Source organism: Apodemus sylvaticus, chromosome 1, assembly GCF_947179515.1.
Source record: "Apodemus sylvaticus chromosome 1, mApoSyl1.1, whole genome shotgun sequence".
NCBI classification, from domain to species: domain Eukaryota; kingdom Metazoa; phylum Chordata; class Mammalia; order Rodentia; family Muridae; genus Apodemus; species Apodemus sylvaticus.
The window spans coordinates 48,099,758-48,114,446 of NC_067472.1; the positions used below are offsets into that span (position 1 = coordinate 48,099,758).

The following is a 14,689-nucleotide window of genomic DNA, read 5'->3' on the forward strand; positions in this document are numbered from 1 at the left end:
GGATACAAAATGACACCAGACCCCATCTCAGAAAATTTCCTACTCATCATGCTAATCTGTTTATATTTTTGTGTATATGCTTTCAATTTCTATAGTGTTATTTTGGTTCTTAGGAGTGTTGATTTGAGCTGCCAGGTTTTTTGTACTGTAGCTATACGCCCATTCAGACAAATCAAATCTATGTTTACAGAAATATAATGAAGCATTTTTATGATTCAGAGGTGTATTTTGTGTTGAAAGAACTTACAGGGTGATGCATTAATTAATTTTCTATCCAGTTCTTCCACTTTGCATGTATGTGTAGACACTAGAAACAAGAAACTGAGCTCTGAGGCAGCATCACCTTTTCTCAACTTTTCTTTCAAAGCCTCAGCATCTGGGTGAGATATTTCTGCTGTGCTTAGGAATTAAGAGTCATGTGGAACCAAATTTTTATGACTTTTTCAGTTCATTTGCTTATGATGTAGAAAGACAGTTGTACAGGTTAAGAATGCTGAGTTTTAACATTTATTAGTTTTGAGAGTTTTTCTCTTGGGGTATATCTTAAAGTGGCTTCAGGTTTTTTAAAGATAGTAATTGGGCATCCTTTTTACTTCTTGAGTGGGTTATTTTGGCTAAGGTCTTTGTTAGTTGCCTTGTTTTCCGTGTGTGGACAATTTGAATATACTGGAGAGATGATTTGAAGGGTACAGATTTAATTGCTTTTCCTTCTTTGACAGTATTATGAAATGTCCTATGGGTTGAACATAGAAATGCACAAGCAGGTAAGTTATTTCTTTATAATCATTTTAAGTGACAGTCATACTCATGTACTTTGAAAAGAAAATTGTGTATTTGTGATTTTTCTTTTGTACATTTGAGACGTCTACCTATATCTTCAAAAACTTGGGGGTGCCTAAGTTCTTTTGCATGTGGTTCCTCTTGTTCCATATTATCCTAACTTTTAGTAATTTAAAATTATGTTATTAAATCAGAATGCATATTAAACTTTCCTACACTTTCAAAAACAGCATGTAGAATTTAAAATGTGTATATTCTTTTTGTAAAGAGTTACCTTATATATTTCAGGCATCAAAATTCTCTTATGAAAGAACTTTCCTTGGAAAGTATTAATGAATAAAATTGTAAATTGTGTGAAGCCTTCATTGCTTCCCTGTGAAAGAACAGAGGAGTGAGCTGGGAGGATCAGATGAAATCTGCAGAGCTATAAAAGAAATTGATGTAAAATCCGTGCACTAGTCCCCGGAGCCTACTTAGTAGATCTTACCAGGAAGTCTGGCTTCGACTTCCAAAATTTGTGCAGAGTAAATGAACCTGATAGGAGGATGTGATTAATGTTAAGCCCTGGGTCTTGAAATCTAGCAATTAGTTTGGGGCTAGGGGATGAAAAGCATTGGTGTAGGTGTATATGACTACTACAGCTGCTACAGGGTTTTGTTTTTGTTTTTCTTTTGTTTTCTTTTGTTTTTTTGTTTTTTTGTTTTTTTTTTTTTTTTGGCCAGAGATAAAAAGAAATGATTTGGTTTAAGTTCCCTAAATGGAAAATATAGCCATATATATGCTATTTAGCAATGGTAACTCCTCCAGGACGCATTTCTTTGAAGTCATCTCCTCTTGAAGGACTTCGGAGTCTCATCAACCATTTCAGAATAGATACCATGTATATTTGCCTGCTGAGTTTTTCATGCCTTACTTATTTGTGGTTGGGTGATGTATGTACCTTCTAAGATTAAAAAGTATGAGATGACAATGTCATCAGGATGTAAGAATTCTTTCAACATGGTCAGAATGTACCCATATTATAGTTCATTAAAAGACATCTCTTGGACAATAAAAGCAATCAGATAGTATTTGAAAAATAAAGTTGGGGAAAATTGCAACAGTATTTACATTGATGACTTTATTTCAAGTTCTGTTTTACTCTGTATGCTATTTGGTTGTGCTAATGTTAGCATATTATATACGGTGTATGCTGATACATACATGTTGGAGTTTGAATGGCATATACTTAAATTTTTATTTTAGTATCTTTGCCATTTTTAGATTAGATAAACAAATGCTGCCTAAGCAGAATGTATCCAGCATATGAGTGGACTCCCTTTAGCTCTACCTCACAGGAATACCATTACCTGAATACATTCTGGCTCTTGAGCATACTTTTTGTTTGTTTGTTTTTATGTACCCTCCCAGAACTAGTTTCTCTAGAAGGAATGGACACGATGAATGCCTCTCATTTTCCCCGTTGTATCCTTTCCTCCACATACCTTGATGTCTTCATTTTGGTGTTGGGGTAGATATGAGATCCTTTAATTTTACACATTTTGAACGACTATGAATTTTGTCATCTTCTTGTCCAGCTGGCCTCAAATGCCATCCATTTAAAACTGAGAAGAGTACACTTTGTCTTTCCCCACCCCCTCTTGCTTTTGAATTCAATCATATCAAGAATCCCGAGGGCAGTTTATCACATTATGAAATACAGACAGCCCTGCAAACCACCTACTTATTATATTTTCTTTCTTTCCCCGCCTTAAGCGCAGAGGCAGATCTGTCTTTATTTGTTTTCCTAGGCAGACAGCCTTACTTTCTCTTAGCCTCTCTTCCAGATGTACTCGCTGGATACCCTTGTAATGGAAAGGAGCAATAATGCAAGGAAGTTGCCCTGAGGCATAATTGGGCCTATTTCTCAAGATCAGTTTAGGCTTATTCACTTATTAGATTTGTGTCTCAAAGGGTTCAAGAGTAAGAGTCCCAGGAGGCCTCAGAAGTACCCTAGTAATTGGTGGCCCGATATTTGAAACCTTTGTGTATTTTTTGTTGTTGTTGTTAATATTCCTGTGTTTCTATTCTTCTTGGCTGCAGCCAGCCACACAGTAGTTTTAGAGGAATTTTTTACTGGGACAGAAAATGAAGGTTTTGAAGAAGCCATGACTCCGTGACTTAGCAAATAATGGATAAACGGATGCTAGTGTGCAAGCAGTGATGGACAGGGAGGGTCCCCGTCCTCCCCTCCTCGTAGGTGATGCTCACCATCAGTCGCCCTGGGTTGATTCGGATAGAGAACCATAAAATGAAACCTATGGGGAATTTGTCATTCTGAAATGAAAGCTAATGTAATTAGTACCAATTAAAGTACATTTAGTAAATTGGATTTAATCTTAATTAAGCCTGCATAATGTTGCCAATTTTTAACAATTATGTTTGAGAACATAATTAATTTAAATTTTGGTAACTGAGTAAATAGCATTAGTCTGGAAAAATTAGTGGATTTTTTTTTTAAAAAGGAGAACTCAGTGACATGACATGGAATTGGAGCATAAAATATGAATGTAATTTTTAGTAATCTTTTGTAGGATTGATAGAGCTGGACAGATGAAGCTGGGAAAAAACCATCCGGAGAAGTACAAGTGGAATGTTCTAGGCCACAGTGGGAATTAGTACTTTTCCATTGTCTTCAGATTTACTGTGGATATGGGAATGATAATTAGGACCTGGTTAGAAATGGCCTGGAATTCATTTTGATGTCTTCAAAGTAGAGTTTTTAAAAATGAAAACGCATTGATTCCTTGAAGATTTCCCTGTCTACAGGGTTTGCTTTTGCTTTAGATAGGACAGTTGGTTCAGGGTTCTTGTTACTTTCTTCTGATCCTTTATATAGTGTGACTTTGTGGTCAGTGACCCTGGACAGATGGGATGTTGTGTGTAGTTGATGCCACAGCTAGATGCTGCTTGTTCGAGTACTTTGCAACTCTCTAATAGAAGAATTCCTCTCTAATGGAGTCAGACTCTGGCTGTTGCCACTCTGAAATGTTGATATTGGATGTAGATTAGGAACCGTTGATGTGTGAATTCAACCTGTAAAAATGAAATAGGTGAACATACTGTGTTGTAAAAAGTGGGGATGAGAGTAACTTGCAATTTCTTATGTGTTTTATAACCGGAGTTCTCTTCTAAAATTTACTTGCTTAGTACACGAATTTTAAAAACGGTCAGAAAACCTTTGAATTTGTGACACTTAAAATCTGTATGGAACTTGTACAATTATATGAAAATAGGTGTTTTCCATATGTGCATATTCTTGTGTGTAATTATTTTGTCCTTAAGCAACAAAAATTTTATTTCATCCCAAGCCATGCAAATTTTATTACAAGACATGGGCCACAACCATTTGAGTGCTGCTAAAATATTAATTGAATAGAAATGAAAGGCCTTTCCAACTGATAGAATATCATAATCATAGCCTCTTTGGTCAATGGTAAATGATGATAAATGACATTAGGAACCTTTTAGCAAACTGTACTAACTACAAGGGGGGAAGCAGTATGGATTTGCATTATATCTGATACCCTCTAGTACCAAGTGGATTGCCAATACTGCTTGTTTAGCATTTTCTAAGGGCAATAGGATATTGATTTCTGACTTACAAGGAACAGCTCTATTTTCACCATTGAAAAGTATTGCAGGTTGTTAAGAAGAAATTGACTTGAAGAGGCCGACTGCTGCCCATCATGGAGCAAATAAAGCAAAACTGCCGAAGCATGGTGGAGCAGCGAGACGGGCCCTCAGCAATTTGTTGCTATTAATTTACCATGCTCGACAGCAAATCAATCGGCATCTACTTCATCTGCTGGAGAAAATGCTGTCCAGGGCAGATAAAAGGCTCGGCATGGTACGGAGAATAGACTGGCTTGGCCAAAAGGAGGCTGCAGTTAATGTGTAAATAAGTGAAATCAAGGCCACTGTTGCAGAGGAAGCAGTTGTTAATTAGGTTGGTGCTTTTTAGTGATCTATTTTAGAAAGCAGCCTAGGATTTGGAGAATAAGGAGGAATTTAGTGAGGTTCAAGTAATATATGACTGGCTTGACATTCCAGCCTTCAGTGCACTTGATTTTAGGATGCAGACAATTTATTTGGGGACAGCATTGCTTGCATTGGAAGTCAAATTATTTAAAGTTCTGTATAGGACATATTTCTTTTAAGATAATTTCGTGGGGTGTTATTAGTGATAGCTTATACATCTTATATTGTATATGTTTATATTTGAAAGAATGCCTGGAGAAGCATGTGTCTGAGTATGTAGATAAAAGTAAAAATTTTAAATAGTGGCTTCTTTTCTGAAATGAGTATGGCTAAACTCTTGCATATGTGTACAAGGGAAGCATTATCAAAAGTGGGGTGTTCTATTTGAAAATAACAAACAAGCCAAGGTAGGATAGATTTTGCTTAATAAGCTTTCTTGTGTTTTATATCCATTAAGGAATAATCTACTGCTGGGCATGGTAGCACACACCTTTAATCCCAGCACCTGGAGGCAGAGGCAGGCCTCTTTATATTTGAGGCCAGCCTGGTCTACAAAATGAGTTACAGGACAGCCAGAGCTACATAGAAAAACCATGTCTCAAAAAACCAAACCAAACCCTAGAATGTCTGAACAAATATGGATGGGACTGGGCTGGGAAGTTTTAAAGAGGAATACAAGTAAACGTCTTATGGTTGAACATAAACCCAGCAGGAGGAAAGAGAGAAAGGGAGCTCATGTCCTTAGGATTTTTGTACTTCATTGAGGTTTGAAGTTTGGAGCAGCATTTTATAATTTAAGATTACTGATTACTGATAATCTGATTAATAGTACAGTCGAGGTTGATTTTTTTTTTTTAAACTTCTTTGATTTGGAAGTTTTAGAGTAGGGGGCAACTTTACTCCTATGTAGTAAATCTAAATGGGCATAAATTTAAGTTAAGATTGTTTTCCCCATAAACTGACAGAGGATCTAACATTGTGGCAGTTAATACCAGGTTTCTTGGGCAAGACCCAGTGAGCTTTTTATGCTCTGCAAGAGGACCCAGAAGGTGAAATTTATAACCCACCAGGGTGTGTATATGTGTTAAGGGGACTGTTTTCTAAATTCTTTGTGTTCTTTTCTTTCTTGTGTAGGATTTTTAGTTTTTGAGGTACCATAGGAAAATATACAATTTGTTTTCTCACTTTCAGTAGTGATTGTTGAGTTGGAATTAAGAGTTTCCTTCCAATAGAAGTGAACATTTATTATATATCTGGCATGTGATTACCACAGATCTGGGCATACTGCCAAAAATCTTTAATTCTTATAAAGATCCCAAGAAAAGGATTATGTCTAATCAAGGGATGATTAAACAGGGTCAGATCTGATCATGGTGATATAGTAATAGGTGGTAGGTTAGAGTGGATTGCCTAGGAGGTTGCACTGTTAGGAAATGGATTGGTCATAAATTAGAGATTCAGGCCCTAGCTCATTGCTGGAATGGAGAAGCCCTTGGCTACTAGAATAAACGTTATTTCTGTCTGTGAGCACCTGGACTTAGGACTTCAACCCTAGAACCCCTTGAAGAATCTTCTAGCTGCCTGGAGTCCAAGGATGGAGCCAATCAGGATCCGCTTTCTGTCTAGGCTGCCTCAGTGGGTGGGAGGTCCAGAGGGTGACTTTCCTCTGGCCTCCCTGTGGCAATAGCAAAGCTACTTGCTGCTGCTTGGGAGGGATTTGTCTTCTCTCCAGGCTGCCTGTTTGTTTATGTACGAAGGGGTCTTCTGTTTAATTTATCTTTTCCTGTGGCTTCTTAGACTGTCTGAAGACAAGGGGACTGTTTGTTAATCATCACCTCAGGGTTTCTGAAGGGGAAGCTGGGAGGGGAAAATGTGATGTTTTGTGGCCTCTTTGTAGTTCAGAAGGAGGTTCTTAGATGCAGGAAATCACACAACTCAAAACTTTTAAATGAAGGCAGATGGTTTGCTTTTCCTGCTGAGAATTTCTTTGTAGTATTCAAAGGCATATTTCCTACTCACTGCCCTGCAGTCTCTGCTTCCTATTGTTTATTTTACTTATCATTTTGATTGACAAATTTTTATTTAGGCAGTATAGCTCTGAGCTGTGTTGGACTTATGAGCTAGACAAGAATGAACTGCATCTTTAGATGCTTTCTCTGTCTCAGTGAAGGTTCACGGCTACATTTCACATTTAATTTTACTTTTTCCTTCGCCCTACACAATAGTTAAAGAGAGTTGGTTCGTTATATTTGCTTTTAATAGTAAACTTTTATTACATTTCATATTTGATAGCATGGGTTGTGACTTTGGGTTAATAATGATTTGCTAGTTTGGGAAAAGAGATGTGATTCCTAAAAGGTAGTTTCCTTTATCATTTTCATACCTTCTTTTACAAAATTCAATAGGTAGGCACCCAAATCTTCATCATTTTGAGGTCAGTCTGTTGTTTTACATAGTGAATTCCAGGCCAGATCAGGCCACATTTTGACACTGTCTCAAAATGAAATAAATTAATAAAATTTTAAAAAGAGGGCTGGTGGAGAGGTAGTGGTGGTAGTTAAGTAAGAGTGCATATTGCTTTTGCAGAGGATTGCGGTTCTGTGCCCAGCACCCACATCAAGAAGCTTATAACTGCCTGTAACTCCAGGTCTGGGAGATCTGACCCCCATCTTCTGACTTCTGGTTCTTTGCAGTATGGGCATTCATGTTGCACACACATACACGTACAATTGAAAATTAAAAAAAAAAAAAACAACTTTCATTCTGATAATAGAGTCAGGCTAGGTTATCAGCTTTACAAACAAGGCTGTTGGAAAGAAGTATGAGGCAACACATTTAAGCATGGATACTGATTTACTTTGGTGGCAGTTTGTAAGGTTTAGGACTTAAGTCAGTACACTGAAGACAGTTTACGAAACTGATAGACTAAGGGGGGAAGGCCTCAGAAGTCTTAGCCAAAGGAAAGATAGAGCTGTTTTGACTTTGTCTTAGTAACAGCTGTCAGTGGGAGTTGCTTTCTGCCTGTAAAGAGAGATTTAACTGGTCTTCATCACCACAAATCTATATACCCTCTCTGTTTTCATTGGAACTGACCCACAGCATTGATGCCAGGCTTTTGCTATTTCTATAACACAGAGCCACGACTTCAGAGAACTGTGGTATGTAACTTGCATACCATCCAGGGGGACAGATGGAAAAAGTATAGATTTTTCTTAGCTGGTTTGTCAAAGAAGCAGAATGATAAAACTCTACGATACCCTTTAGGCACTCTGTCCTCTGGGAGATGAGTTGTCTTGTTATCTTTTGGGAAATTTTTTTTGGGGGGGGGGCTCATAAATAGATAGGGATTTGGGTTATGTAGGAGCTTTTGCCTCTTGGAACAACGGCATAACTTCTTTCCTCCCTGTGTTGGCTGGCTGCAGAATGTTCAGAACTCTGCAGGACCCTTCCTCTTAACTACAGCCACCTAGGCAAACGAGAGGTTGGGAGGCAGACTAGACTGACAGTGATTCTTTGACATTGCTGCTAGTTTCTTTTCAGAGATCTCACTGTGTAGCTTTGACCAGACTTGAATTCTTAATCCCCCTGTCTCAGGCTTCTGAATACTAAGATTACAGGTGTGAGTGTCTACACCTGATTTTATTATTTTCCAACTCTGTATTCTGCTCTGAAGGTTTGTAGGTTATTTTGGTTGAAGGTCTTAGGCCTGGAAATACAACTGGTAAGAATAGTGAGTGCTGTTGGAATTGAAAAACACTAGTTCTTTGCAGAGTGCTTAAGGCATTTTACATGATCTCTTCAGTGATCTTGATGTTCCTGTAAAGCAGGTAGCAAGTTTGGATCTGTGTGCTTATTTAAGTAGCTTCTATCAGTAATGTGCCCTACAGTTTGCCAAGCAGTGTCATTCCTCTGGCCTCCTTTAACAGATGACACTAAAGCTTAAGGGCTTAAGAGACTAGCCTGGTGTGATAGGAAGGATCAGCACATGGGTGGGGATACCAGAGTTCACAAAGGTCATTGCATAGGCCTGAGGTCACATAGGAAGTCAGTGGTTGGAGGGGAAATAGTTTAACTTCCCTTTTGGAGTACTTACTATTGGCCTGACCATTTTAAAGTAACAAATGTGCTTGTTTCTGTCCTGTTCTTGGCTTTCTGCAGTAAGTAAGTAAGGTACCACAGTTGGCAGCCCATGAGTGAGAGATCTGATCTGTGTGCTTGTGATGAAGTTCAACTTCTTCCCCCTTCCCTCCACCCTTCAGTGTCCATGTCCTGCCCAGAAGGAGGCTGGGATCAGCAATTGAAATCTAAAGCTAAGATCCACTTTTAGCAAAGTGTTTAATCAAACTGGCTGCTCCCTCATTCCTGAACCATGCCATACAAACAGGCTGTTCTAGACACACTTGTTTATTGCCAGTTTCCCCTTCCCAGCGACCATGTAAGTGCCACTTTTAGAAGTGCTTTCTGCAGCACACCTGTTTTTGGTGCCATGGGATAGTTGGAGAAGGAGAGAACACTTGCATTCAGGTTGTAGTTAAGCCTCTGTGATTAGTACTTTTTTCAGGGAATATTTGGGTAGCAGAATAGACAAGCAGTACTGAACCTTCAAGTATTGGATTTCTTCCTTGTGAAGTTTGTTGGAAAATGACGTATGGAAAGAGGAAGTGAAAACAGCTGAACATGGGGTTCAGGAATGAGAACAGTAAAAGTAAAATGTATGCATTTTAGTGTGATCAGTTCTTTAAAGTTGGAAATCATTTCTAACTGAATTTAAAATTCACTTTGAACACTTTTTACTAGTCAATGTATATTTTTGAAATGTTCAACTATTAATAACTGTACATGTGGCTTGAATGTATGTGGGGAAATATTGATCTTTACTGTAGTGTTTTAAACTAACTTTTTCTCAAGTCTTTTTAGAGGGCTAAATTTGCGAGATCAGACAGAGTTTAAGTAGTGAGATGGAATAATGTTGAAAAATAATTCTAATAGTAAGCATGTTTCTATAAATTATCATGTAGGTGGTCTTCTTTTCTGAGTAACCTTATGAAATTACAGAATTGTTATTATATACTTTCAGCTAAGTTTTCAGCCTGTGACAAGGCAGAGGTAGAGAAAATTTAAATAACTGCAATAGGATCCCCCAGCTGTTTGAATTTGGTTCTGGGGATATAACAGGCTTTGCACCTTGGAGGCTAGTGCTTTGCTCCTGAACTATATTCAGCCCAGAACGTTCCTTGTAAAATTTTCTCTTAGTTTTTGAAATTTATAATTGCCTGTTAGTCCAAGAAATGTGTATTTGTTTATATAATACTTAATATTTTACAAGATGCTTTTGTCCATCTCTCATTTAAGCCTCAGTAATGTCAGAATTATCCCCATCCTGTTCATGAGTAAACTAGAACACAGATGAAGTTCCACAGTTAATTAGTAGATGCTTTGGAGTGTTTTGATTCTCTTAGGATCCGTGTTCAGGCTAAAGTAATGTTCCTGCAGAGTTAGTTAAAGCAGCTATTGTGCAAGAACTGATTTAAAGTTGTCGGGTTTTGTATTTTTCCTTTGGGGTATATACTGCTTGGATTTCAAAGTAGTATGCATTACAATGTGATTTGTATTAATTTCTTCCCAGGATAAATGTGCAAAGGGGTATGCAGGAGTTTATTACCTGCTGTATGACTAGCCCCAGAGATTACATCCTGAAGTCTGTGTAGATGCTGCTGGTCTCTAGCTGAGATTTATCTCATGGCACTTGGTGGGGGGGGGGGGGTAGGGGAAGGATGTGGCTGACAATGAACTTGACAGCTCAAATCCTTGGAGCTTTTGTGCCCCATCTCACTCTTTAAAAGCTTAGGGAAAGTTTAGACTATTGAACTTGGTTAAGAATGAGCTTATGATTTTAAACAAATGACAGTGGTAAATGAAATAATAGAGACATGTTAAATCTTGGCTTTATGATTCAGACACTTAGGAGCAATCAACTTCTTTCATGGATAGTATAAATGCTTTTTTGTTTGTTTCTGAGCTCCTAGGGAAAATTTACCTTTATGATGAGCAAAAAGGCTTTTGATAGACAATCAGAGGTTAGAATATGTTATCCTAATTCTTTTAGAAGTCTCTGAGTGGTTTTTAAAATGTAGAGTTGGATGTAGGGGGAGCTAGAAGTTAAGAATACTCAGCTAATTTAATGTGCAAGCCTGGGCTTTAGCTTTTACCATCACAAACAAAAGTGAAAGGTAGAATTAGTGGATTATTTTCTATCAATAATTTTTTTAAGTTTTAAAAACTTCTGTGTGTGAGTATTTTGCCTGTTAGTATGTCTGTTCACCATGTGCATGCAGTGCCCACAGAGGTGACCAGGGTGTCAGATCCCTTAGAATCAGAGTTACAGATGGTTTTGAGCCATTATGTGGGTGCTAGGAATTGAATCTTGGGTCCTCAGGAGGAGCAGCCAATACTCTTAATTACTGATCCTATCTCTCCAACTCCTTTTAATTCTCTATTGTATGACACCAGTTCTAAAAGTTTAAGGTTTAAGATAATGATATGTAAAAAGAAATACAATTGTTTTGTTTTCGTTTGCTTGTGTTTTTGGTAGAAACTCTGTTTGAACAATCTTAGAATATTGTAGACAGTTACAATAACTACTTTTTGCAGGTGATTCATGATCTAGAATCACTTATAGTATGGACTATTTTGTTTAGCTTTGTTCATCTTTTTTTCAATGTCAAAGTTGACTGTGTTTAGCTAGATTTTTGATGGACACCATTTATCATAAGTCCAGGTTGACTGCGTACTGCATGGGTATCAGGATGAAGGAGTTGATTTTGATGTCTTAATTTAATTTCCCCATTTTTAAGGAAGGGATTGAGGTATCCTCATTGTGCTTGAAACCAAGATAATAAAGGATGTGCGGCTAGTAGGTTGAAGGATTAGTATTCAGGTCCAGAAAATCTGGCTTCAGAGTTCAATTCTGAACTACTGGCAAGCCTGCATCTTAGGTGAACCTTTCCTAGGTGAACCTTTCCATGAGTCAAGTTTTTATATTTTAAATGTGCCTGGTAGACTGCTGTTGTGCTCTATATACAACTTGCTTGAATATAATAAGCGATAAAGAATCTGATTAGGATTTTTTTCTTTTAATTTTTGTCAATAAGTGTGCTAAATTAGTGAATCTACCTATGTCACATTTTTTTTTTTTAAATTGCAGATTCTATAGCTTGTTTGTCTGATGATCACAGGCTCTGGATATTTTTACTCATTTGAAATTGTGATTTCTAACAAAAGCATAGTGTCTTCTTAACCACATGAGAATGGCTATATGATAGCAGAACTTTTGAATCCCTACCTGGAGTGGGGATGGGATGAAGGTTCTTGGCACTTAAATGTTTAATTGTATGCTTCCCCCCATCCGGCCCCAGAGAGAAATTGGGACTCAAACAAAAGTTAATTCAGGAGTTCCAGAGCAGGCGTCTCAAAACCTGGACATATTTGGTGGTACCCAGTGATACTTGAGGATGCAGTGGCTTAGTTGTACCATTGGCTTCTAGTGGGTGGAGGCTGGATATTGATATTGCTGAGCATCCTGCAGTGCATATGACCATCTCTACAACAAAGAGTATCCATCCTACAATTTCAGTTGTGTCAGGGTTAAGAAACAGCTCCAGAGAGTAAAGTATTGTTAATTCTGTTGCATTTTTATGCTTGGGCACATTATGACTTCTGTGAGTAAAGAGATAAGCCAAAAGTCAGCCTTGAATGCCTACTGAAGAGTCCTTCAAATTCTACTTGTCTTGAGTCTTTTCTCCTCCCTTTCCAATGTGGAATTGATGGGAGTTCTGTCAGGTTCTGGATGGAGACATTATATTACATGTTCTTTTTGTAATTAGTGTTTTCCTAAAGAAAGGAAGATAATAAAATCTTTTCAGGAGTGGAGACCTTTTGTTTTTCAGCTTCTTGTTGGATTCTTGATTTCTACCAAAACCACCATATGGTTGTTATGTTGTTATTATGAAAGATGGAATGTTTTAAATTGGCAATACTGCATGGGCCTTTAGAAGGTACTGGAATCATTATTACCCATTGTTAGGAAGTTTTCAGAAGGATTGATTTTTTTTTTTTTTTCCAGTCATCTTAGCAGTCCTCCTGGGACACCAATCTGGGTAGTATCAAGATAAATATTGTCGATTGGACCAGCTAGATTCAGTAGACCCCTTTGCCTGATTTGCTCTTAGCAGAGGGATCAGGACACATCTTGCTGCAGAATAGCTCTTCTCTTCTGTTCATTCACTTGGGTTCTGTTTAGGGCAACGTTTATTGTCCAGTCCTAATGAATGAATAAAATCCTGAGTTTTCTAAGTAGCTAAAGTCTGAAACATAGTGTCAACTTGACACAAAATAGAGTTATCTGCAAGGAGGGAGCCTCTACTGAGAAAATGCTTCCATAGGATCTAGCTGTAGGGCATTTCTTTTATGGTAATTGATGGGTGAAGGCCTGGCCCATGTGGTTGGTGTCATTCTTGGGTTGGTGGTCCTGTATTCTATAAGAAAGTAAGCTAAGAAAGCTGTGGGGAACAAGCCAATAAGCAGCCCCCTTCCATAGCCTCTGCCTCCAGGTTTCTGCCCTTATTGCTTTGATGATGAACTGCTGTATAGAACTGTGAACGAAATAACTTTCCTTTTCAAGTTGCTTTTGGTCATAGTGTATCACAGTGATAGTAACTGTAGCTATGACACATTATCAGTGAGCCTGAGAGTTTTGTGTTTGTTTTTGTGTTACTCTGGCTGTCCTGGAACTCAGAAATCTCCTGATTCTGCCTCTAGAAAAGGTGTGTGCCACCAAACTCCTGAGTTTTGTTTTGTCTTTTTCCCTCCTGTATTGTGCTGTAATATGGGAGATTTTAAAGTTTAGATTTGGTAGACATGTTTAGAGTATAGCTTTTAAAGCATGTCTACCTTGATTAACCTAAATAATAATAATAATAAAATTAATGCCCAGTAAAAAGTACCAACTTCATAGCTACTCTATTGTTTCAATTTTGTTTTTGAGGCAGTGCTTATTTAGGGTTTTTGATAGAGAAACATGATCTAAAAATCCCAAAATACTGTAAGTAAAAAAAGTGCCTCTTCTAGGTATAGAGTATAGAGCCAATATTGTAGCTCTAACAGCAGTTGTAGATTTGGACAGAGCATAGTACATTTCTGTATAAAAATCCACATTTCTAAGTGTTTGATATAGCTGGTCTGTGAAGGTTCTGCTTTACCCAGCTTAACGTGGAATGGATAGAATTTTTTATACTTTAGGCAATAGCTTGAAATTTCAGTTTGGGATATGATTTGGTGAGATAATGCATATCCCTGCCTTCAAATTGCATGTCTAAGTCTCCTGCTTTCATTGGTATTTGACATTCCATATGTTTGCTGTTTTCTTTTGTTTGTTTGAGGCTCACTATTACTTAACATGTGAAGGTGCACATCCTTCTGTATATTTTAGTGTATCTCTTGATTACTTAAAATAAATACATAATACAATGCAAGGGCCGTCCGTGTAAGTAGTTGCTAAATTGTAGTTAGGTAGTACTCCAAAACCATCTTTCTATTTATAAATTGACATAGTTAGCTTCTTAATAAAGAACCTAGGATTATTTGTAAAAGTTAAGATTGTAGCTTGAAAACATAGCTTTGTGAGGTTACATTATTCCTTTGTTGGAAGGTTTATTAGATAAGAAATTATTATAGTCCTGGGCACATCAAAGCTGTGATGGCTTTTATATTTTTATTGAACAACAGTTACTTAAACTCATGCTTCTTTGAGACCTATGGAGTTAGGAGAGGCAGAAGACTTGCCTCCTCAGAAAATACCATCTTTTCTTTTGGATCAGTGTAAACAGTACTG

General features: G+C 37.6%; 1 protein-coding gene across 8 annotated transcripts in view; it reads left to right on the plus strand.

Moving 5' to 3' along the window:
• Tle4 (TLE family member 4, transcriptional corepressor) overlaps positions 1-14,689 on the plus strand; it is a 141,208-nt gene that overhangs the window by 3,032 nt on the left and 123,487 nt on the right. For all 8 annotated transcript variants that reach the window (XM_052188846.1, XM_052188855.1, XM_052188812.1 and 5 more), the window contains exon 4: positions 720-764. In XM_052188846.1, coding sequence (XP_052044806.1) covers positions 720-764 — 45 coding nt within the window. The remainder of the gene's footprint in view (positions 1-719; positions 765-14,689) is intronic.